At 40.0% G+C, this 25,898-nt stretch overlaps 1 protein-coding gene across 1 annotated transcript in view; it reads left to right on the forward strand.

Moving 5' to 3' along the window:
• Positions 1-25,898, forward strand: part of tcf25 (TCF25 ribosome quality control complex subunit) — a 71,376-nt gene that overhangs the window by 13,874 nt on the left and 31,604 nt on the right. Inside the window, exons 7-9 of the mRNA XM_082182969.1 lie at positions 7,523-7,653; positions 7,779-7,878; positions 25,754-25,847. Of these exons, the coding sequence (XP_082039095.1) occupies positions 7,523-7,653; positions 7,779-7,878; positions 25,754-25,847 (325 nt within the window). The remainder of the gene's footprint in view (positions 1-7,522; positions 7,654-7,778; positions 7,879-25,753; positions 25,848-25,898) is intronic.

Consider the following 25,898-nt stretch of genomic DNA (forward strand, 5'->3'; position numbering starts at 1 on the left):
ATGCAATCTTTATTTGAAGCATCAAGTTACTTTCAAAAGGTGATTTACTCTATTTTGATCGCTACTGTAGACATCAGTTTTTATATCCAAACTTTAATCCCAGTAGTTCTGTGATAATGTGAATTGTCATAACATGGAAATGATGATACTGTGTGGTTAAAAAGACTTTGTTTGTGAAGCTGTTTCATGCAACTGCTCTTGGTCAGAGGCAACGCCAACACAGATTTAAATATTCCACTGTGATCGTACTTGTTAAAGGTTTAATAGACATAGCTGAACCATTGTATTTTAGGAATAAGATTTCTGCCAGGTTGTTGTTGAAAATAAGAATTCATTCTTAATTGACTTACCTGGTTAAACAAAGGCTAAATAAAATTGCATGGGTGTTTGAATTGATATTGCAATCTTTTAACCTTTAATTGTGAAGCTGTATCACTTGTAAGCTTTTATCAGTTCACCTGAATAGTCATAGCTGCATCTTTTTATACTGTTGCTTAGGGGTGTCAAAATTAATCGTTTCTACGATGCATCGCGATGCAGACGAGGACGATTCGGTATCGGTTCAGTAATAGACCATAACCGGTTATAATGTACTGACTAGGGCTGGGATAAACGATTATTTTTTAAACGATTAATCTAGCGATTATTTTTTCGATGCATCGATTAATCTAACGATTAATTTTTCCGGACCGATTCGATTTCGATTCGATTATCGATTATCTCCCCATTAATTGACTACTAACAATTTATACATGTTGATTTACATATCTGAATGAAAAAACATGAATTCCTTAACATTGCAATATATGTTTATTGCTCTTAAAATTACAAAATAAAAGACTATACAAGTGCAAAGTAATGCATTCTTAGTCAGAGATAGCATTCAATAAAACCTTGAAGCCTTGAAAACACATAGCTTACTGAAACAAGCTTACTGAACACATAGGGCCTAGCTTACTGAAAAAAAGTTCTTTCAGATGAAAATAACAACAACTTGATGACTAGCATTCAATAAAAAAATAAAAAAGGTCACCCAAAATACTTGTTTAGAGCAACTGAAAGAATACAGTAACCAATGTCAACTTGAGGGCTTTAAGCTAATACAGAGAGTGCTTTTCCAACAAAAAATTTATAAAAATTAACAGTGGGAGCCAGCAGCCTGTCATGGAGAAAAAAAAAAATCTCCGAATGCTCCACGTGAAACTTTGGTGTTCCGCCCTTTTTCTATCGTGTCTAATGATTTTGGTTAATATGCACGAGGGATAGAGAGAGAGCAAGACAGCGCTCGTGTAGTTTGAAGACTGTGAGTGCGCGAGCGCGCGTGAAACTTTGGTGTTTCGCCCTTTTTCTATCGTGTTTAATGATTTTGATTAATATGCACGAGGGGGAGAGAGAGCAAGCAGCGCTCGTGTTGTTTGAAGAGTGCGCGCGCGCGGCCGGGGCTCTCTCTCGTACGCGCCTCAGCAGTCATTCTATTCTACATCACTCACCGATCAAATAAGGCTTTGACAGCCGCCAAAAAAAAGATCAATGCAGAAAAACCCCTGGATTGGTTATATAACGTTGGACAGAATGTTGATCCGGCCATCGCGTATATTCAGCGCACATAAGGTTTTGCAAACGTTTTTTAGAGAAATAAAAACAGGTCGACGAATCGATGCGCATATTTTGCGTCGACGTATTTTTTGCGTCGACGTCATCGATGACCTCGACGCGTTGTCCCAGCCCTAGTACTGACGCTTTTCTTACGTCATTTGTCGCGTACGTGCTTTGTTGCGGTAGCATACAATGGCAGAGGGAGGTGAGACGCGAGTGAGAGAAAATTAAAAATGCTCCAACTACTTTAAAAGCCAACATCTGGGCACATTTCGGCTTTTATGAACAACGTGGTAAGCACGACCTGCAGAAGACACGCGCTGTGTACGCTCATGTCACGCACAAATAGAAAATGCAGGAGGTAATACCACTTGATAAACCACGTTAGCCGTTTTCACCCCGAGCTGTTATCGCCCGGCAGAGTCTGACTGCTTTAGAGTAAGTGGATGAGCTCCGTAACCCGAATCCGCAGCCAAAAACAAATCATCCACCCGCCCCAATAACTTTCTCTGATTTAAGTATCCGCACCCGATGGTCAAATTACAATTATTCTGTGTTGTTACGCGTGATTATAAATGGATGATCGTCACTTTCAACAGCGGACTCGGCGGCGGTTGATGCGCGCATCTTTAATGGTAACATAATACACTGATTAATGAGCGCTGCTTTTAAATGAACATTTCTTTAAAACAAAATTTATTTGACAGATTTTCCTTTTCTTAGTGTCATAAACCAGCTTTAATCCCTTGAAACTTAAACTGGAATGTCACTGCAACTTCCCGAACAGGCGAGCACATGCGCGCACATCACTTTTGAAGTAAAATTTAAAATTGAGGATGCGGTGCATCGTGATGCATCGTGATATCGAATTGAACCGGATCGATGACATAATAATCATAATCGAACCGAACCGTGAGACCAGTGTCGGTTCACACCCCTACTGTTGCTGTATTTGTTGTCACGTAATGAAGAATTTATTTGGGTCACACTTTAGATTAGGGACCAATTCTCACTATTAACTAACTATTAACTATGACTTCTGCCTCAATAAACTCATAATTACTGCTTATTAATGGTTAATAAGGATTATGGATTTTTGAGAATGACCTTTCAAATAGTGTGTAACATAGCTCTAAGTGAATGAAAACATCCTGCAAAGTTTTAAATCTGTAAGTGCACCGTATATAAAGTTATTGTCTTTCAAAAGTAAAAGTCGACTCTGAGTCAATGAAATGAATCGTTTTTCAAACGAGTCATAAGCCGTTTTGTTGTGACGTCAAGACGAAACATTAACATATTGCCCGCCCACTTATTTCGCGCGCAGACACCAGGGAAAACTTCAACCTCATGTCGAGAAGACGCTGTGCTCTACAATCTGAAGGTAAAGGCAGTTTTTTTTTTTTTCACGGCCCAAGGATGAGCATGTGATGAATCTGTGGTTAAAATTCATCTTTACCGCGATTCCACTGCAGTATAATCCTAAACTTTTGCCTTCATTTTACTTAAGACTGCTTCTCAAATCTCAGAGTTCAATGCAGGATTCGCAAACCGCTTGCTCTTGAAAGATAGTGTTCAAAATACTTAGTTTTGATTTTTATATTGTGTTGGTCTCCTGCTACCTGGTTAACTCACATTATTACTGTCTTACTGAAATACTTCTCCTAATCAGTTGTGGGCCACTATTACCTAAAACTCTGTTAATGCAGATTATATGTCGTTCTCACTACTTTGAGGAAAGATTAAGCATGGAACAAGATTTGTTTTACCAACGTTTGTTACATCAGTCATTCACGCTAGAGCTCGGCTAATGTATATATTGCATACATGCACTGTCATTGATACAGTTTCCACGTGTTCACCGCATAACATTAGAGAAATACTTTGTAAATAAATTAGTACAAGTAAAATAATCGGTTTGTTGATGGACTTGCACTTGTTAATGCTGATGGTGAGGAATTATAGTTGCAACATCTAATAATTTACCTCAAACGGAGTAGTGTATCACTGAGAAACGTCCTGCTCGAGTCGTCCTTGCGATGGAGGTTCGGGTTGAATAACTAGTTCTTCCAATGTTTCATCATCGGACTCGCAGTCGGATTGATATCGTAAAATCAACGTCATTGTAAAAGCTTCCTACACTGTAAACTAAACACAGTAATGAACAGTCTATGCCAGGACACGCAGAGCTGACGTTATGAACGTTGTTAAAAACGCAATGGGCGTTTTTTGTTTTCGACGTGCGCGCTGTACTCGGTAAACCAATCACAACAGACTGAGCCGTCTGGCCAATCAGAGCAGAGTAGCTTGTGGAAAGGAGGGATTTCATCTGACGAGTCGTTTGAGAATCATTGAAAATGTGGTGATGTACAAATGTATATTATGAGGAAATTAAACAGTTTTTTGACCTTTGATGCATGTAAACCTGGTTGAAAGTAGGTCAGATAAATAGGAAGGAGCTAGGTTATGCACTGCTTTGTAAGCTAGAGTCAAAATTTTAAATTCAATGCGCTGTTTAACAGGAAGCCAATGCAGTTGTATGCGAGAGATATGTGTTCCATCTTAAGCCTTGTTTAATACTTTCGCCTGTCTCCGCAGCGCAAGTCTCCACAGACTGTGTGCGCACCTCTCCAAACGGACGAGGCATTTATACTTGATGTGCTCGCCGTTGTACTATTCTTTGAAACAATAGGGGGCGACTCGAGTAATTGTCCTCTTAACCATCAGGAATCAGCGGTGAGAAGAAGAAAGCTATACACACGTGACAGTTTATTTTAGTACACCACCACCAATACCACACTACAAAAAGAATCGTGTAAAACCCAGTAAACCCTGAGATTATTACTCGTGACAATAAAACAAAATATATGGATATGAGAATGTGTATACAACATAACTAAATTAACAATCTCTTACATATTTTCTAATTTCACTAAACATTTCATTAAGTTCCGAATGAACATTTTTATTAAACATGGACCTTTATGTTCATTAAAAATACTTTTTATGCTATTGTATGCTCATTTTTTAAATGTAAGCAACTAATTTAGACGCGCAAACTGGGTGCCGGTGTGGTGAAAAGTTCATCTTCGGATGTGGAGCCGCGCGCTGTTACAAAAAAAGCCATGCACACTGCCAAGCGAAATACGTGCCGCTGAGTTCTGCACTAACTGTAACTTTTGTAAACGTTTAAAGGGAAGACCATAAAAAAGAGCATTGCAATAGTCAATACGTGAGGTGACGAGCATTAACCATAATGGCTGTGCTCCTCGTTGATGGGGCTGGGCGGAGGCGGTTAATGTTACATATGTGATAATAAGCCGTCCGAGTAATCTTATTGATTTGTGATTCGAAAGATAGAGTATAGTCAAGTATGACACCCAAGCTCTTGACCTGCATTGATTGAGCAATTGTAGAATCATCAATGCCCATGGAGAAACCACTGGTCTTTGATAGATTAGTTTTTGTTCCCACAAGAAGTATTTCTGTTTTACTACCGTTAAGCTTAAGAAATTTACAGAAGTAGGTTTTGAAGATAAATAGATCTGGGTGTCGTCAGCGTAACAATGAAAATGGATACCATATTTCCTAAAAATGGTTCCAAGTGGCAGACAATAAATGATAAATAATAAAGGGCCACGAACTGATACCTGCGGGACACCTGTAGTAATACGTGATGGTTTAGATTTAAACTGGCCTAATTGAACAAATTGAGTACGACCAGAGAAAAAAAGATATGAACCAAGCCAGTGAAGTTCCTATAATTTAAACGGACTGCAGTCTGTCTAAAAGAATTTCATGAGAAATAGTGTTGAATGCTGAAGTTAAGTCGAGAAGAATTAATATAGATAAGAGTCCTGAGTCAGCCTCTACCAATAAGTTTTTGTAAATTTTGACAAGGGCAGTCTCAGTACTACGATGAGAACGAAAACCTGATTGAAATTGATTATATAGGTTGTTCACTGAGAGATGATTGTGTACCTGAGCCGCAACAACCTTTTTTAAATTTTAGATAGAAATGTCAAATTGGAGATTGGTCGGATATTATCAAAATGATTTGTATCTGCACCTGGCTTCTTGAGTACAGGAGTTATTAATGCAGTTTTAAATGAATAAGGAACAGTGCCAGAAATGAGAGAAGAATGCATGATCTCAGTAATAAAATGCAAAAGAACTGATAGGCAGGCTTTAACTAATTGAGTTGGAAGAGGGTCTAATTGACAGGTGGTTGATTTAGATTTCCGAATAATTTAGATTACCTCATCGACTGTAGGAAGTTTAAAAGCAGATAGAGTAGAGTTAATTGACTGTGTAAAACTGATACAAGATAAAGGACAGGCCAAATCTGAAACTAACAGAGACTGGTGTATATTTTCAATTTTTACATTAAAGAATGTAGGGATGTCACGATACCAAAATTCCAGTAGTCGGTACCCGATACCATTAAAATTGTACGGTTCTCGGTACCAATTTCGGTACCACAGCCAAATCTGTTGGAACTATTTTTCTATTTCATTTAACTATTTAAAAAAAAAAGTAGTAAATAATACATATAAGCATTGAAGGCTACATGCTGTTTAAACGTAAATATTGCTTATAAAAAAATCTAGTGAAAAATAAGCAACACCGCTCTACAGTAATTTGAAAGTGATTGCAGTACCAGTTTTGGCCACAATCTTACATACGGTTCTTTTAAGTATCAAGAAGTGACTGAAGCACATCATTATAATGAATACTAGTTCATCCGGGGTTGTTAGGTTGTCTCTACTGGAAAGGCTGTCTAGTCCTTCCACTTGTTACAAGCTCTCCCAGTCTAGGGTTGGGAGAGGGTAACAGGATTAAATTAAATCAAAAAGGAGAAACATAAACATGGAGTATTCCCTTCAATCCTCTGCCCCAAAAATGTGAGCCAACCACTTGATGATGCAAAAGTAAAATTATTTATTTTTGTTAAAGAAAATGGAAGCATCCAATCTTCAGAAGAAGGTCAGGCCAAAACAACAAACAAAAGGGGAAACTTACTATTGGAAGGAGAACTAAATGTAAAAAAACACAACTCTGCCGCCATTATGTTAAGCTCGCCCATCGACTCTATACACGATGTGATAGTGTTGGGCGAAATGCTCTATTTTCATATCGTCCTATCGTCAGCCTTTGAGATCGGCGATACACGATATTATCGTGAGGGGGGCGAGGCTTACTTATTTGATTATTAACTTGCTTATTTACTCGTTAATTTGCTTGTTTTATTAGTTCGTTTTATATATGAGAATTGTTTTCTATTTTGCTAGCAAAGGTGGAGTGTTTATTAATAGGCTAAATCAGGTTATTTCCCGGTATAGTGAGGTAAAAAAAGATCCTAGAGTATTTCAACATGTCAGCGGGAAATTTACGGACACACATTATCCTCTCATATGCCGTTACAGATGCAGCATTTTGACTGTAGGCTACTTCTGCACGAGATGGGAACACGTTTTAATAATTTCTTAGGTCAAGAAAGAGTCGGAGTTTGTGATATATGTCCTCCTACCAGTGCTCTCTCTGTCTGTATGCACTTCACATATCGCACTTCAATAAGCCCAAAAAAACGCGGGTTGTGTTTTAAATGCCGGGAGAAATCAAAGGCAAAAATCTAAAAGTCGATCGGTTATACTTAAACTTATGACTTGACTCCGATAAAGGAAAACGGGTTAATGTGTTTACATGACATGCATTGTCAGTTTATTCAGCATAATCAAGTTAATAACGTGCATGTAAACGCGCTCATTCCCTGAAAGTGAAATGATCTGTGTGGTTCTAAGTTTACAAAACAATTTATAATATATTTGTGTATTTTGTTGAGCAGTGAATTGCAGTGGGCGTTTGAGAGAACTTTTGGTACTGTTAACATAATTTGTGTGAAATATAGCTAACTAGTTGTGTCTCTTAGGTATCTCCATGAGTCTAGTGGAGTCTAAAGATGGCATTCAGCACTTCACCTTTGAACATAATCGTGACTATCAGCAAGTCCAGTTCAAGTTTTTTGATGCGGTCGAGTCAATGGACCCCAACAACATTGTGGTAATTTTATTCTAATATGCTATTAGCTGTGGACTGATTAGATTTTTTTTTTATGCACACATGAGTGACAAATGTGTTACATTATGTATTTGACGCTCCGTTTCTCTCTTTTTTCTTTCTTTCAGGTTCTCCTGCAACTCAACCCATATCATATTGATTCACTCCTGCAGCTGTCAGATGTATGTCGCATTCAAGAAGATCAAGAGACAGCCAGAGATCTCATCGGTAAGAAAATCCCCCGATGTGCTGAATATGAGTAGGGCAGTAGCTATCGATTATTTTAGTAACCGAGTATTCTACAGATTATTCCATCGATTAATCGGTTTAAAAAAATGTGGTAAAAAAAAATAGATCCAAGTTAACAACAGCCTTTAAAATGACTTAAAATACAAATATATAAGAACAAGCAATAATAATTGGTCCAAATAAAGTAGCAAAAGTAAGTAATCATATGGGTTTTATTGAACAACACTTAAAATACACCATGCAAAATAAATGATATAAACGAATATAAACATAACTGTCTCTGAACGAGACACTGCGTAGCCGTCGCTATGGAAACACCTTTGGTGTGACCAATGTCTGAAGCCTTTATACCATCACGGCATTTATTGACCAGTAGCGATTACGTCACTTATGCTTCATAAGAGCGTCTTATGCGCCATTTCATTAGATTTCTATTACAGAGGAAGGTCTAATAGCAAGGTAAGGGAAAGGTTGACAATGCAGCGTCTCGTTCCCTATTCCTGGAACCAAGGTTACATACGTAATCGAGACATTCCCTTTCATAGGTTCACTGTACGCTGTGTAGCCGTCGCTATGGGAACGATATACCATAACGCCTTCACCTTCCTGAAGATTAACTGGAAGACCGAGAAAAGAATCCGCTCAGACCATAAAACCTGATAAAGGTATGCAGAGAGGACCATCCTGCCGCAACACATGTATATATTCCAAAGAAGAGCCCCTGAAAAGAGCCTGAGAAGAAGCCATTCCTCTGGTGGAATGAGCACACGCACCTCATAGGCCGCAGAGAGCCTTGGTCACCCAATGAGACATTCTCTGTTTAATGAGAGCAGCTCCTCTGTTTTTACCACTCAAACACACAAGCAGTTGGTCAGATCTACACTACTGGGCTGTGCAGTCGACATAGATCTTCAATGTCCTCACAGGGCAGAGCCCAAGAAGTCGCACATCACTCCCAGTCCCTGAGTCAGGAGGGGAAAAAGACACCTGCTGGAAGTGAAATGGGGTCAACACGACCTTAGAAATATACCCTGGCCTAGGTTGCAGCAAGACTTTAACCATCCACGGGGCAAAGTCCATATATGAAGGGCTGATTGAAAGAGCCTGCAAGTCCCCTATCCTCTTAAGAAAGGATGGAGACATCGAAAGGACCGTCTTAAGGGTCAGAAGCTTTTCTGACACCAACTCCTATGGCTAAAATGGATGGCCTGCTAGACCTTCCAGTACAATTTGGAAGTCTCATTAAGGAATTCGTGCAGGGCGGAAAGGTCTAAGCCGTCTCGACCCTTGCAGAAAACGGGAAACCAGAGGGTGACGCCCTACGGAAACACCTCCCATGAGTACATGCTCAGCAGAAATAGCTGCCACATAAACCTTAAGTGTGGCAGGGGCTGGCCCCACCGCAAAACTACTCTATAGGAATTCCAGTATTGGAACTACAGGTCAAGGGGTCAGAACAGGGCTACCAGCAACAGGTGTCTCATTTTGTCCGCCCGTATTCTGAGCAGAACCACTGAGAGCAGCTAGATCTGCGGGAAGGCATAAAGTCTGGTCCTGGGGCAGTCTTAAGCCTTAGCATTCACTTACATAGGGGACGGAGTAGATGGAGAACCAGTGCGGGCAATACATGGTAATGCTCAGAGCAAACAAATCCACCTCCACTCGGCTGAACCTCTGCCAAATGAGGCTCGCCGCTTGAGGGTGTCTCCATGCATTCTCAGGTCTGCTCTCCAGATGACCTGGAGCGTGAACCCCTCTGACTGACAGAAACTCTGTTTGCACCCAAAGAAGGACACACCTCGCCAGCCTGCACATGGGGGCGGGAACGCAGTCCTCCTTGGCGATTCAGGTACTAGACCACAGTCATGTTGTTTGTACTGAGCAGTTTGTGATAGCCTTTTGTGATAAGAATCGTTTGAGTGCCAGAAACACTGCCAGCATCTCCAAATTACTTATTATGGCAGTCACAATGCACCCCTTTCCAAACTCTAAAGGTCGGACGTCCCTGATAGACTGCCCCCCAGCCCTAGGGCTATCAGCCGTCGTGATAGTTTTATGACGACAAAACGCACCTAGCTGGACTCCTGAAAAGGAGCGGGAGCCTCATCCACAGACGTAAAACGTGAAAGCCCCTGTGCTTAATCATGACACTGCGGAAATTGTGGCAGTGAGGCGAGACCCCTTGGCTCTTGATCCACCACTGGAATGGCCTCATATGGAGCAGGCTCAACTGAACCACAGGGACACTGCTGCCATAAGACCCATCAGTCTGCGGAATAAACCTATGAGGACTAGATGTCCTATTCTGAACTGGCTCAGACAGCTTTAATAACTGAACACGTGCGGGGACAGACTTGTGCAAGAATCCAAGTCCACGCCTAGAAAAGTTGTTCCCTGACTTGGTAGCAATACACTCTTTTGAAGGTTTACACGTAATCCTAGACTCCAAGTGATCGAGTACCAAGTCTCGATGAGCTACTGCTAAACCCTATGTTTTATCTAATATCAGCCAATCATCCAGGTAATTTAAAATTCAGATGCCCTGGAGCCACAACCGGGCAAGAGCCGTGTCCATACACTTTGTGAATGTTCGAGGATCCATTGCCAGTCCATACGGAAGAACTTGGTATTGGTAAGCTTTGCCCCCGAAAGCAAACCTGAGGAACTTCCTGTTTCTCTTGATGTAATAATGGCTGTAGAAGCCTGACTCCATCTGATAGGGGGTATTTCTTCTATAGCTTCTATAGTGTGAAGTGACCGCATTTAATTAACTTATTATAGACTGATCTCCCTGCATAGGGCCCCCGAAGTACATGAGTGGCGAGGAGAACTTCTAAAACAGGAAGTGGTCCAATCGCCCGATCGGGCTGGCCCACCACATCGACAGTGGGGGCTTTGAACGCTGTCATAAATGGGCTGTTTGTACACAAAGACTGAAAAGCCCTGGCCTAAAACTGCCTGAGGTGCAACATGCGGCAGGACAGTTAAGACAGGAGCTGGCAGGCCACACCAATAGGAGACCATAGGAAATTACTCTTAACACGCAAACACATTCATGCAAAAGTTCCAGCTCAGCACAACAGCATAGCTGAGAAGAACATAATAATTAGTCATGCAAATCACTGTTTGGTAGAACAAAGCTCCAAAATTTGTAGTGCACATTAAATGTATGCTGCAGCACATAAATGCAGCCAGTCACGTGAAGTGAGTGCTGGTATCATAAGCACCGCATCAATCACATGAAATGAGGCTGACCACGGTGTGAGAGAGTCTTCAACCCAATCACCAATATGTATGCAGAGATGGGAAAAAAAACGAATTTGGCCTAGCATTAAAATAGCTTGCCATAAGACAGAGCTTCCCAAATTTCGTGGTAAGGCCCTCCAAAAACATAGCAAAAGCTCCACTAAAAACACATTTAACTACATTTAAACTGACTAAAGAACAATGTTAACTGTTTCAGTTTTAGTAAAGAACAGTCCCACAGTCTAATCAGCAGTCTTCCAGACAGTACATAATGAGATGGGTGATGTTGCTTTTCAGATGTTAAGGATTTGATGTCTGGCTGAATCTACGTCAATTTAAGACTGAGAACAGATTCCACACTCAATGCATTCCTGTACTTTGTCTTTAAGGCCACAAGCACTGAAAATCCCACTTCACCACATATACGTTGTGGCAAACGGCATCAAAAACATGATTGCCTTGTTGGTGAGTTCAGGGTATTTGTTTGACAAATGTAACCAGAACTGAGTCAAAGTTTTTTTTAACAATGTAGTATGTAGTAAAAGCTGGTGGTGTTCACTACCCATCTCTTCACACAAAAGGGAAAACAAATGTGCAGTGGACGACTTTTAATGTATTTCACCATTCTGACAGCATTATCTAAAACGTTCTTTAAAGGTGGGATCAGTAGTTTTTTAAATATGCTGATTGGATGTTAGTCGGTCCGACACCAACAACAAAAGTGTCAGCCAATCAGCATTAGTGGTGCATCAAACACCCCGTATGACGGTGGAGGAGAGAGAACGAGCAAGAGGGAGATTTGAACTGAAGAAATACTGCAGAAATAGAGATGAGACACAATACAAAAGAGCAAAGCTCAGAAGAAATTCCTGGGAAATAAAGGGTTATGTCTGGGCAAGAGCTTTAGTGTTAATATTAGAAAAGCTTTCCAGCGCTGGAGTGAGCTAATCGGGAAGGCCTGAAACCAGACACGGATGTTGCTTTGATTCGGGTCCACACGTGAGTAACACTGTGTTTGAGTGTCATTGTGTGTCTGGAGCTGCTGTGCTGTTGGCAACTAACAGTTTAGAGATGGAGAGGCAGAAAACACACCCTGTTTAGTTTCTTTATTTTACAAAAGCACTATGTTTTGTTTTGATTGTAAGTGGACACATACAAAAGTAAACCTTTTACAGTTCATATTTCTTTTGTCTGTATGACCATAAATGGAGTTATTTTAAGTCTGTTTTGCTGCAATGTGAAGAAAATCCAGCAAAATACGCCAACGAGTTTGTCGACCCAAGAGGGTTAACATGTTGTAGTGATCAGCAGGCAAACATGAGGGCAGACTCCCCTCATCACAACAGGAGTCCCCTTTCATCTGCCATGATGAAAAGGACAGGACTTTAAAGCCCCTTTCACACAGAGATTCCGGAAAATACACGGATAAAGTGACCCGGGATTTGACCCGGGTTCGTTTGATTTTGGTTCATTCACACTGCCAGTGATTTTCCAGAATCAGAGAGTGCATTCACACACAACCCGTAAAAATGCCGTAAAGACACGTGACATCGATGTGACTTGTAATCTCAGCAGCGTCTTAAGTTTGCTTATGAGCTGCGATCTCTCTCTCGAGAAACCACGCTTGTGCATTTTTTTCTCTGATTCGATCATAAACTTGCGCTTTACGTACCGTTTCACAGCTGGAGAACGAGCCCGGCTTCAGCGTCATCACTACGACACGGCATTATTACGGCTTTTGTACACACAGCGCGCGTTCCGGGACTGAACACGGCAATGTTACTAGGTCCCGACCCGGCATCGATCCCGGCATCAATCCTGGGTCGAGTTTGCGTTCACACAGAAGGCGCTCTGGCAATTTGCCGGCAATTTCCCGGGTTCAAAGCGCTGTGTGAAAGGGGCTTAAAACTCACACCTCCTAAAGAAGTTCCACAAACAAGGAACTAGGTGGGCTAGTAGATAAGCCTGCAAAGACAATTGCCAGGTACCATCTGAGAAAGGGAAGAATGATGACATTAGCATGTCATTGATAAGACTGATCCTATCACCATTTGCCCATTGTTTATCCCAGTCCCTCAGTCCTGAGACCAAGGTGTGAATGGCGACAGTCTCTCACTCACCAAACACAAAGGATGGATTTTCTATGTAAAATGGAGTAAATCTTCTTCATATCTATTTAAAGAACTGCATATACTTTAGGGATGCACCGATATGAAAATTTTGGCCGATACCGATAATTCTTTACATTTGAAAGCCGATAACCGATATATTGGCCGATATATCTAAATTCAAATTTTTATATACTTTGATTAGCCTGATTACAAAAACAAAAGGCTCACCATTAAAAGCCATGTCCCAAACACTTGAACATAAATCAAATTTATACAATACAGTAACCTAGTTTGAACCTGTGTAAGATTTTCATTATTTTAATAATAATTTTACACTCCTATGGCCAACTTTCTTTATTAAAAAATGGTAACACTTTAAAATAAAATTTCATTTTGTTAGCATTAGTTAACATGACCCAACAATGTATGAACAATACTTGAAAAAAAATAAAAATTAAAGGGGTGGTATAATGCCCCTTTTTACAAGATGTAAAATAAGTCTCTGATGTCCCCAGAGTGTGTATGTGAAATTGCCAAAAAAAAACAACAAAAAAACAGAATTTTTACTCTGTGAGGAAGCGGAGCTTCAACAGCTTGTTCTTGGCTTGTTCTTAGCAGAGCCATATAGAGCCCTTTGTTGCGAGGCAGGGTTTATGTCAATTTTGGGGTTTGTGATGTCACTAACCCGGGAGGAAACTCGTGTAGTCCCTATCAGTCATTTTTGTAGTCCTTAAAGGTGCTCTAAGTGATGCTGGGAGTGTTGACATTCGAATTGTTGTCAAACAAAACGGAGGCTAGCTAGACCCTCCCTCCTCCTCATCCAGTCTCCTCCCTCCTCCCCTCCCTTCCGGCATAAAGGAAAGTCAAAGTAATCACTAAAAACAAAGTTAAGTTTTACTGATACTTCATTCAATGTGTAATGTCACCAAGTTAGATAAATGCTTTTATATATTGCAGAACAGAATGCAGAAAAAGAGAAACATTGTCTTAAAATCGTTTCGCCACCTGAGGTTATAACTATAGCTCCCATACAAGGACGCAATAATAGCAAGATAACGTTAGCTTCACGTTAGCATGAACAACGGCGGCGTCGTAAACAAATTTAGTCAAAGTTGTCAATAGCCTATAAATGAACATTCAAATCCATAACAAACAGTGGGTGAAAACAATAATTCACACAAATTGTCGCCCTACTGTGAATTTGCTTGACCATTTACAATAGAGATTGATCGCTAGCTGAAACATATATGTTGTATTCACCAAAGCTAACGCTGACTGCATAGTTCTAGCTAATTACATCCTTGTGTTGGTTTGGCGAACATGAACGTCAATTTAGAAAGAAAAATGGATTTGCCTGTTCTGCAAAAACAGAGCAACTGAATGTCGGATTGGAATCCCTTCTGCCGGCGGAGTTCTCGCCACATTTCGAGGGTTTTTTCCGATGTAAATTCGGGACTTCGCGCGTTCCTTATCCTTGTCCCTCTTCTTTACAATTTGTTAATCGGAACGTCGTCTCTTTGGTCGTGTGTCGGCCATAATTCAAACTTCCCTCTTCATGCTTCTCTCTCCTCCACACACCCCCTTCATGTCCACGTGCACTAACCCCCAAACCCCACCCTCAAATACTTCTTGTCGGTGATTGGCTGGAGCACTGTTTGTTGTGTTTCGTGGTGCGGGTGAGCCCAGTTTGTTTTTGTTGCCGTTTGTGGAGCCTGTGGTGTCTAGAGAGACCGTGTTTTTTTTACAGTGTGTTCAGGGGACAGGCAGCTAGCGGATAGTGAGGAGATGTTTGCTGTATGTGACAAAAAATGTTTTGGCCTAAAAAACGTGACATCACTTAGAGCACCTTTAAAAATTGATTTCTGTAAATGAAAATATCTCCCTTTGCTTTGAACTTTGAGCATTGTAACTTTGCAGATGTTGTTTATGCTCAAACAGCAACATTACACTAACTAAAGTTAGAAAAGTGAAATCATAATCAACCATCCCTTTAAAATAAAATAAATTACCTAAATAATGCAAACAAGTCATTGGGTAACATTGGGCTGCATATAAAGAAACAATGTATGGAAGTAAAATAATGTAAAATGTTTTTGAAACAAAAAAGCCTGTTGAATTGCACTACTTGAAAAAAAAAAGGCATTACATTAACCATGCTTGCATTTTAATGCATGTATTTTTAGGGCTTGCATTTTTATGGGCTGAAATTCAACATGGTTGAATATTTCAATTAAAAACATTTCAAACACATTTGCATTATTCAAAATTCAATAATCCATAATTCACCTTTCATATTTCACTTCCAAAATATTCAAACTGTTTAAAAATACAACCTATAATATTCAACAGGCATTTTTCGGTCCATTTTATTTCGCTTTGCAAATTCGCTTCCACAAATTCAGTGGTTCAAATTCGACAGTAAATTCAACATTGACATCCAGGAACTGCAGGAAAAGCAGTGGATTGCCAAGCATACTCTCCATCTGCTGTTAGTCAACCTCACCAGCAGGGGGTGCAAAAGCGCGTGTTGTTGACGAAGACCAGCAACAGTTAGAACAAGCCATTCATTCATAAAATGAAAATGATTATCTGTGTCAGTATATATGCGGAAAAGATGATAAAGACACAAAAGCTGTGTTTGTTTCATTCAATAACTTCATTGTTACTTTCCCTGTGTAGCCTACATGTCATCAGCTTTCTCATGAACAGGATTATAATCGGTTTCCCTCAATACCTCATACTCAAGGATTCCCCTTCCGTCGGGACAAAACACTTAACGTACTGTAGCTTTATGGACTAATACAGTGATATAAAAGACCAAACTCGCACCTTATTGGGGATGTAGGCTGTAGGCTACAGGCAAGCAGATGGACTCAGAATATGAACTTAACGCGCAAAGTTTCATGCAGAGCGTTTCGTGATATACTGGCACAAAATCAACACTTGATCAATTAATACTAACACTTTCTCTTCTCTTCTCTTCTCTTCTCTTCTCTTCTCTTCTCTTCTCTTCTCTTCTCTTCTCTCTCTCTCTCTCTCTCTCTCTCTCTCTCTCTCTCTATATATATATATATATATATATATATATATATATATATATATATATATATATATATATATAGTATAGTAGGCTATGCCTACGTGTATTGCATTAGTTTAAACTGGGAAGTCATAAAGCACTTGCATATTGTTGTCCTCCTATTGTTAGTTTAACTGTAAATCGCTTTTGATAAAAGCGTCTGCTAAATGACTAAATGTAGCCTAATAAATGTAAAATTGGCTTGACATTCGCACATTTAGGGACCGTCTCCAAAGTTGCATAAAACATTGGCATACACGTTTCTAACTTAAATAGCAAACTTGAATTTATTTGAATATATCAAAAATCTAAAGGGTGCGCAGTATGCCTGACACTAAATTAACACTTTACAGTTGGTTTTATGACTGTAAGGCGTTCTATTCAAATGCTATTGAAGTTAGAAACATACATACCAATGTCGTATACACTTTAGAGACGGTCCCTAAATGTGCGACTATCCAACGTCAAGCCAACTTTATGCCAGTCTATCACTGGGAAACGCTCAGCATTAAACTTTGCGCGTTATTCTGAGTCCATCTACTTGCCTGCGAGTTTGGTTTTTAATATCACTGTATTAGTCCATTAAGCTACGTTAAGCGTTTTGTATGTCCAGCAGGAGAATCCTTAAGTATTGAGGGAAACCCTAATAGCCTGCATGCAGCACATTGCCACAATATAAAGTTAAGGCAACTAAACAACCAAGAGAAATATGTCAACCTCAAAAATGTAACATTGGATCTGTACATCCGCATCGGGGAATAACATTATAATCTTGTTCACGGTAGAGAAAGATGCATGTAGGCTACACAGGAAAAGTAACCGTGAAGACACTGAATTTAACATAAAACCGCTGTCTTAATAATCACAAATACACTTACATTGCTGTAAATGAGTTTTATGAATGAATGGCTTGTTCTAACTGTTGCTGGTCTTCGTCAACAACACGCGCTTTTGCACCCCCTGCTGGTGAGGTTGACTAACAGCAGATGGAGAATATGCTCGGCAATCTACTGCTTTTCCTGCAGTTCCTGGATGTTAATTTTGAATTTACTGTCGAATTTGAACCACTGAATTTGTGGATGCGAATTTGCAAAGCGAAATAAAATGGACCGAAAAATGCCTGTTGAATATTATAGGTTGTATTTTTAAACAGTTTGAATATTTTGGAAGTGAAATATGAAAGGTGAATATGGATTATTGAATTTTTAATAATGAAAATGTGTTTGAAATGTTTTTAATTGAAATATTCACAGCTTAAATATTCAACCATGTTGAATTTCAGCCCATAAAAATGCAAGCCCTAAAAATACACTGCATTAAAATGCAAGCATGGTTAATGCAATGCCTATTTTTTTTCAAGTAGTGCAATTCAACAGGCTTTTTTGCTTCAAAAACATTTGACATTATTTTACTTCCATAAAATGCATGTGCCATGGATAAATAAAATGAAATAGCCTCCGCACGGACAATAAGGAAATTATTTTAATCAAGCCATATTGTTGATGACAATACGAGAACAAAAAAGTGCTAGTTATTAATAATAATAATGTTTCAATGTTTTTTTTTAAATCAACATTTTTAATATTACAGTAATAGTAAACATCTTTAATATTGGGCCTACTGTTTCAAATGACATCATTGCTGTTTGAGATGCACGCGCTGAATAATGTGTATACGATTATAATGATACGTAGGCTATATGACAGTCCCAATCATAGCTTTTAATGTTTTGCATCGCTGTTTGAGCGCGCTCACTGAAGCTGAAGAGAATGAGCACCGGGAAACTGAAGAACTTTTCTAGCAGGTTATTTAACTCAACGAAATGCATCCTATATGAGATTAATCAGATATTTATATTACATAAACATAATATTACGGCTTATATCTGCACAACATGACGCGAATGCACAAGCTAACTTGACTGTGCTGCTCAGAATGTGAAACCCCTGTTCTGGACGTGCTATTCCCACAACAACGGGCTGAAACGGCAACTAAACCCAGAGAATTCACAACATTTTATTACAATAGTGTTCTCATTATAATGTCATGAATATGACAGTCCCAATCATAGTTATTTATGTGCATTGCTGTTTGAGCTGCGCACGCTAAAGCTAAAGATTATCACTGGTAAAGTGAAGTGCTTTACTGCATCCGTTCATTAACTCAACCAAACGCATACTATGTGAGATTTATCGGATATATACACAAAAGAAACATATTTGCAACTTACAATGGCACAAAATGCTGCGAATGCTGTGGGACGGGACGGGATGAGGAGGAGGGAGGGTCGAGCTAGCCTCCGTTTTGTTCGACAATACTGACATCACCCAACATCGCTTAGAGCACCTTTAATGAGTGTTGTTTGTGTACATGCAAAATAAACAAACTTGCCTATTAAGGTATACATGAATGCATGGGTAAAAGTTCAATATTACCCAATGAAGTGTAGTCTTTATTTTTTCAGCACAATGTCTAGGTTAATCTGGAATTGGTTTGAAAAGTGAATTATGCATAGGAAAAACCTTAAAGACATTGTTCCAAACATGAACTTTAAGCTATGCAAATGAACCTCATGCCAGAGATACGTTGGCCACCTCTGACAGCATCAGCCAATCAAACGTTGAATCTGAAAGCCGCCAATTTGCAAATCCCTCCTCCTCAGGAGAGGTTAAAAAGGTTCCCTCTGAGACAAGAGTTGTTCTGGTATAAGTTTGCAGTTCCAAGATGTTCTAGGCTCTAAGTGCAACTCTATGGAGCTGTGAAGTTGCTATCTCAAGACTCTGAAGCTCTAAAGAGAGAAACAAAGAAGTTCAGCAAAAAGTGAATTTGGGGAGTTTGAAAACAGCAACTATGACCACAAGCTTAGCACTTTCAAGATCTTTTGCACCAACTTCAGAATCTTCTCTTTAAGGATCCTCCATCTGCATGTTCTAGATTATAAGGATCGTCTGCACCAACTTCAGAATCTTCTCTTCAGTGATCCTTCATCTGCATAGATTATAAGGATCGTCTGCTCAAACGTTAGAATCTTCAACTTCAAGGCTCCTTCATCTGCATGTTCCAGAATAAGGACCTTCTCTGTGCTCTAGGAGTTTAACGTTCTGTGTGAAACGGATTCCAACTCCTTTCTTCCCACTGCAATGCACCCCAGCTGAGCAAGTGGAAGACGTCACCTCTCGGACTCTGCATGTCTCAGTAAAGATCACTTTACCAAACCTCTTTCCAGAGACCTTGGCATTAGTGTATGTTGTCAGTATATGATGAAATAATTTACATTAGATTTTGCATAGCTGATGTCAGTTAATAACAAATAATGTCTCGATTTATTTGTTAAATTTAGAATTAGGTTCACCTTCTTACTTCCAGAGGAACTACTGTTTATCTTTTCATAAGATAAGTTGTAACTGCCATAGTGGAAGCGGCGCTGCATTGCGGCGACGTACAGCAGTGGTTGGGTCTGCGTGTATTTGTCTATTTATGTTTTTTGTTTTTTTTACCGTCGTGCGCATGGTGTTTGTTAACCTTTTTTGACACTTTTTTAATTGCGTGAAATCATCATGGAATTTATGAATGCTTTGCTTATGAACATTGTCACTCTTGGTACCATCTTGAGCTTCCAAACAAATGTCCAGTGCTACGGAGTAAACAACCAGCCGTGTAGGCTCCAATACAGCCGGGATTTCCTCATAGGGTGCGGCAAATCAGCTGTCGGGACTTTGCCGATACCTAGCTGCATTCCGCCGGAGATCTACAGTCACGGAGCTGCTAATTTGGATGTGCTGACAGCGGTGCGAGCGAGGAGGCGCGGCCGGGAAGGAGGAGGGCAAGTGTGGCTACACTTGTCACATGGGACTGGAGGCAGCCGGCAGCGGTCCGCTGGACGAAAGCGGAAGCGGGGCCGAAGAGGAGGAGTGCGACAGAGGCTACGCAGGCAAGGGTTTCGTCGCCTGCCACTGCCTTCTATTATTTTAGGAAACGTGCAGTCACTGAGGAATAAGATCGACGAGCTGCAGGCACATGTTAAGAGTATTCCTGAATATAAAAACGCGTGTGTGATTGCTTTGACTGAAACCTGGTTGAAAGATCAGTACCCGAGCCACGACTATGAAATCGATGGCTTTGGTCAACCTATCCGGCTCGATCATGATGAGCAGCTGACCGGAAAGACACAGGGAGGGGGCGTGGCCCTGTATGTCAATCAACGCTGGTGTAAGACAGTCATAGTGAGAGAATCGATCTGCACTTCCAATATTGAACTCTTATCTATTTCACTGCGTCCATTCTACTTGCCATGTGAAATTCCGCAAGTATTTTTGACGGTGGTGTACATCCATCCTAAAGCCAGTTTGGCAGATGCCACATCCACCATTGTCAAACTTGTGCACCGTTTGCAGAGTATTTCTCCTGATGCTCCACATTTTATTCTGGGGGATTTTAACTCTTGCTGTCTTAAAAAGCCCCTCGGTCATTTTTACCAATATGTAAATTGCCCAACTAGACATGGCAAAGTGCTAGACTTGTGTTATGGCACTATAAAAGGGGCGTATAAATCATATGCAATGGCTCCGTTAGGATCCTCTGACCATAATTGTGTTCTTCTAGCCCCTGTCTATCAGCCAGCCCTTAAGAGAGGGAAGATTGAACACAAAGAGGTTGTTCTTTGGACAGAGAGTGCCATTAAAGAACTAAATGGTTGTTTTCATAACACTGATTGGGATGTTTTTAAATATGCTTGTAATGACATAGATGAATTGCTTGATACTGTAACAAGTAATGTACTACATATGCAAGATATTATTATTCCCAAGAAGACAATTAGAATATATCCAAATAACAAACCTTGGGTTAGTAAATCCCTTAAAAGTGTCCTTAATCAGAAGAAGTTGGCTTTCCGCCAGGGTAATATTCACCAGCAACGAGAGGCCCATAAGCTGGTTAAGAAAGAGATAAAGCTGGCCAAAAAAAGGTTTAAAGATAAAGTGGAGGATGAACTGAAGAATAATAACTATGAATCTATGGTTTGTATTAAGGATAAAAAAGGGGGTGTTTCACCCTGATAAGTCTGACACTGCCCTGGCTGAGGAGTTGAACCAATTCTATGTGAGATTTGACTGTCATGATTTCTCTGAGGATCTGTCTAAATTTAGGGAGGCTCCTGAGGGCAGTAAAATTCAGATTAGTGAAATGGATGTCTGTAGAATTTTGGAGGGGACTGACCAGAGAAAAAGTCCCGGGCCTGACGGCGTTTGTGGCCGCCTGCTCAAAAATTTTGGTTTATTTTTATGTGATATTTTTTCTTGTATTTTCAAGCTTTCTTTAGCTCAGATGGATGTTCCTGCTTTATGGAAAGAATCAATTATTGTTCCTGTGGCTAAGATTCCATCACCTAAGGGACTGAACGATTACCGCCCTGTGGCTCTTACGTCATTAGTCATGAAACGGCTAGAAAAGATTGTGAAGGAGAGCTTGCTTGCTATGTCACAGAATATTATTGACCCACTCCAATTTGCATATCAGGCAGGCAAAGGGGTGGAGGATGCCACAGCAACACTGCTGGACCGTGTTACGGGGCACTTAGAGGGCACAAAGACACATGTACTGGCTACTTTTATTGATTTCTCATCAGCTTTTAATTGCATGCAGCCCCATATTCTTGCTCAGAGGCTCTCTGAAATTCCTGCAATAGATGTTGGTACTATATGTTGGTTGGTTGGCTGGCTGACTAGGAGGCCACAGAGAGTACGTGTAAATGGCACCTTGTCTGAGGCCCTGGTGTGCTCTACTGGATCACCCCAGGGGTGTGTCTTATCGCCATTGTTATTTGTATTGTAAACAAATCGCTGGCGCAGTAGTTCTGAATCATCATCCATAATTAAATATGCTGATGATTCAGTGATACTTAGTTTTTTGCAGGACCATGAGGTGGGCCATGGTCCAGTTTTGGACAGTTTTATAGAATGGTGTGAGGAGTCATTCCTACAATTAAATGTCGTAAAAACTAAAGACATGCGGTTTGACTTCCGTAGGAAACCATCTGCCTTGCCATGTACCATTATAAATGGCTCAGCAGTGGAGACTGTCAGTCAGTATAAGTACCTGGGAATTATACTGGATGATAAATTGACCTTTGAGGCCAATACAGATAGGATCTGCAAAAAGGTCAATCAAAAACTGTTTTATTTAAGGAAATTGAGGAGTTTTAATGTAGAAAGTTCACTTATGAAAATGTTTTATTCATCATTTGTTGAGTCAATTCTCACATTTTCAATGATTTGCTGGTTCGGCAATCTTAATTTGATTAGGAAGAATAGGCTGGGAAGCTTTGTTAAACAGTGTCGGAAGATCATTGGTGTCAATCTTAATGATCTGAGCCAGGTCTACCAGATTAGGTGTGTCCGGAGGGCAAATGCCATTTTGGCAGACCCTTATCACCCTCTACACGCAGAGTTTCGGCTCTTGCCGTCAGGGAGAAGGTTTGCCTTTTCTAGAAAGGCAAAGTCAAATCGATACACAAGATCATTTGTACCATTAGCTGTTAAATACTTGAACCAGCTCTAAACATCGCAATTTGTAACTTTTCCAGGATGATATTTATGGGTTAATTGTGTTTTTTTTATTTTATTTTTTTACTGTATTTATGTGTTGGCTGTGCCAATGGCTGCTGTGGAACAAATTGTCCCTCCTTGGGGATAATAAATAAATAAAGTATAAAGTATAGTAACATCCAACTCAGTCACTTGAATTTATCAGTCTTTTTTGCACTTCCATTCAGTAGTTGTTAGTTACTCGTAGGGATGCCACGATACCAAAATTTCACTAGTCTGTACTGATACCATTAAAATTTTACAACTTCGGTACCACAGCAAAATCTGTTGGAACTATTTTTCTATTTTATTTAACTATTTGAAAAAAATATTAAATTCAATTCAATGACTTTATTTATGACGGTAATCATAAGTAAATAATACATATAAGCATTAAAGGCTACATGCTGTTTAAACATAAATATTGCTTGGAGACGTAGCTAAATCTACTGTACAGTAGCCTAATATAATTATTTCTGTCAATTTCTTCAAGTTAAACTGAACTTTTATTTTGACGGGTTGCCGTGAAGACCTTTGCGTTTCTGTGCGTGTATGATATGACGATAGTTTTTTCTCAAATTAAACGGTAAAATGCTCATGAAGTGACTGGAGATGAATTTCATCATGTCATCATATCGTGAGGCAGCAGAGACTGAAAACAGTGCGAGCGTCACTCATGCTTCAGTGTGTGTGAGGTAAATGAAACCGCGCGTCTGCGCCATTCATTCACACAGAGACAAGCAGAACATGCAGGGTTAATATTTAAATAATCTTTTTGCAGTTTATTATACACAGACACTATATATATCGTGGTATATATCGGCTACAGACAGTGCTCCAAGTAAAAAAGTTAGTCTGGAGCCCCGCGCTTAGATAAAAACACGGAAGCGACTTAAAGCAGCTGCCTATTAGTGGGTACCGAATACACCCGGTACTACAGAAATGCTGGTATCGTCACATTTTCAGTACCGACTTGGTACCGAAGTACCGGTACATTGACAACACTAGTTACTCGTGTCTATCCTTTTGTTAATAAAATCCTTTTATTACACTTGTCTTCCTTGTGTTGATAATACAGCAAGAGGCTCTAGATGTTGACGATATCTCATAAATCCTTCAAATTGGTCAGATGAGGAACTTCTTCCAATTTATATCATTCTAATTCAGTCAACAATCTCTTAAATGAATATCCTTGGTTGGTGCCCCATAATATAGGAAGGAATAATCTTGACACTCTCACACTCACCTTAGGTGACGTGTGACCAAAATACTAAGTATTAATATTTAAGACCATAAATCACCACAACGTGAACTCGTCCACTTGTTAGTTCCAGCTCAATGCAGCAGCGGAGCTGAAAGAAATAGTAATTATTCGGACAGACAAATGTTTGGTAGCATGAAGCACCAAAACCATAGTGCACTACAAAATGTCTGCTGCAGAACTCAGGAGTCTGCACCTAAAAGCAGACATACGAGACAAGAGTTGGAAACGTAAGCGCCAAATCAAATGCACATGCCTGCATTAATGCCTCTTGCGCTGTTTAATAAGCATGAGAAACACTTGATCCAGGGGAGAGAAAGAGCAAAAGGGGAATATCTGTCAGCTCGCCCATTTAAACTCCTTGCTTATCTGCAGCGCATTTCACCACATCCAATATCTCATTACAGGATGGAGAAGTGCGTCTCTTGTGTTCACTCGGAGCACCATACAAATCGTCTATGAGCTCCTCAGAGTCCAAGGCCGCTGTGGAGCATGCATCATCTGGTCCGCAGAAGAAATAATTGATTTACGAGCTTCCAGAGCGGGAATCAGATTTGAATAAACCGCCAGATTCAGGAAGCACTCGTTTGTTGAACGCATGTGATCCGGGAAGAGAGCAAGAGAGAGAGAAAGGGAAATTCCGTTCGCTCACTCTCCATACACTCAGGCTCATCGCAGTCACCCCAAGCGTCCAGCTCGTGCGGCGCCTCGGCAACCGCAGAACTGGGACAGCGGGGGTTGAACGAACATCTTTCCTCAGAAAGGAAACAAGCCTAGAGCGCAACACATACAAACACAGAGACAACAGTCTGATAGGCTGCCAATCAATGGCGTGATGGTATAAAGGGCTTCAGACATTCGTCACATCGAAGGTATTCCCATAGCGACGGCTATGCAGCATAGAGTGAACCTATGAAACAGAACCATGCTTTCTCTATCTTTTTCTACTACATACCTGTTTTTAGACCTAACACACGAGCAATAGTGGCTCCTAACTTTTGATGAAATCTGAGAGCTTTCTGTTTCTCCATTGACAGCTACGCGACTACCACTTTGATGCATTAAATAGTTCATAAAGAGATCGTAAAACTAATCCATATGATTTGAGTGGTTTAGTCCAAATTTTCAGAAGAGACACGATCGCTTTATATGATGAACAGATTGAATTTAGGCTTTTATTTGCAAAATAGTACAATCCACTTTGATGCGCTGTACTTCTGCTCCTCACAGCCTCGTTTTTATTCTTGTCAAAAATGTAATATGGCGCTACCCTGACTAGGGTCTTTTATAAATGATTCTCATTACAAGTTTGGAAAGATGGTCATCATAACACTCACTCACATAACACACTCAAACTCACTGCACTTGCAGAAATAGAGTTTGTGTGAAACGGGCTTTACTATGAACCGAGCTGCTCTGAGACTGAAAATACACTGTTTTTCATGCTATAATAAATATTTTATTGATATAAATTGATGTTGAAATTATTTCTGACATAAGCTAGAGATGTATGCTAATGTTTTTAAAATGGACAGATAAATGCAGCATTTGTTTGTTTTGTTAATCTCTGCAGAAAGGGCTTTATATAGTTTTGAGTGTTCATTCCACCCTGTGTTCAGCCTGACGTCTGGCATATGTCGACTGGACTATCGCAGACCAGAGAACAGGTGAGACCAAAGGCTGTGTGAAAAAATGTAATTGAAGATTATATGGTATTA

The sequence above is a fragment of the Leuciscus leuciscus genome (genome assembly GCF_965113295.1).
Source record: "Leuciscus leuciscus genome assembly, chromosome: 10".
Taxonomy (NCBI): domain Eukaryota; kingdom Metazoa; phylum Chordata; class Actinopteri; order Cypriniformes; family Leuciscidae; genus Leuciscus; species Leuciscus leuciscus.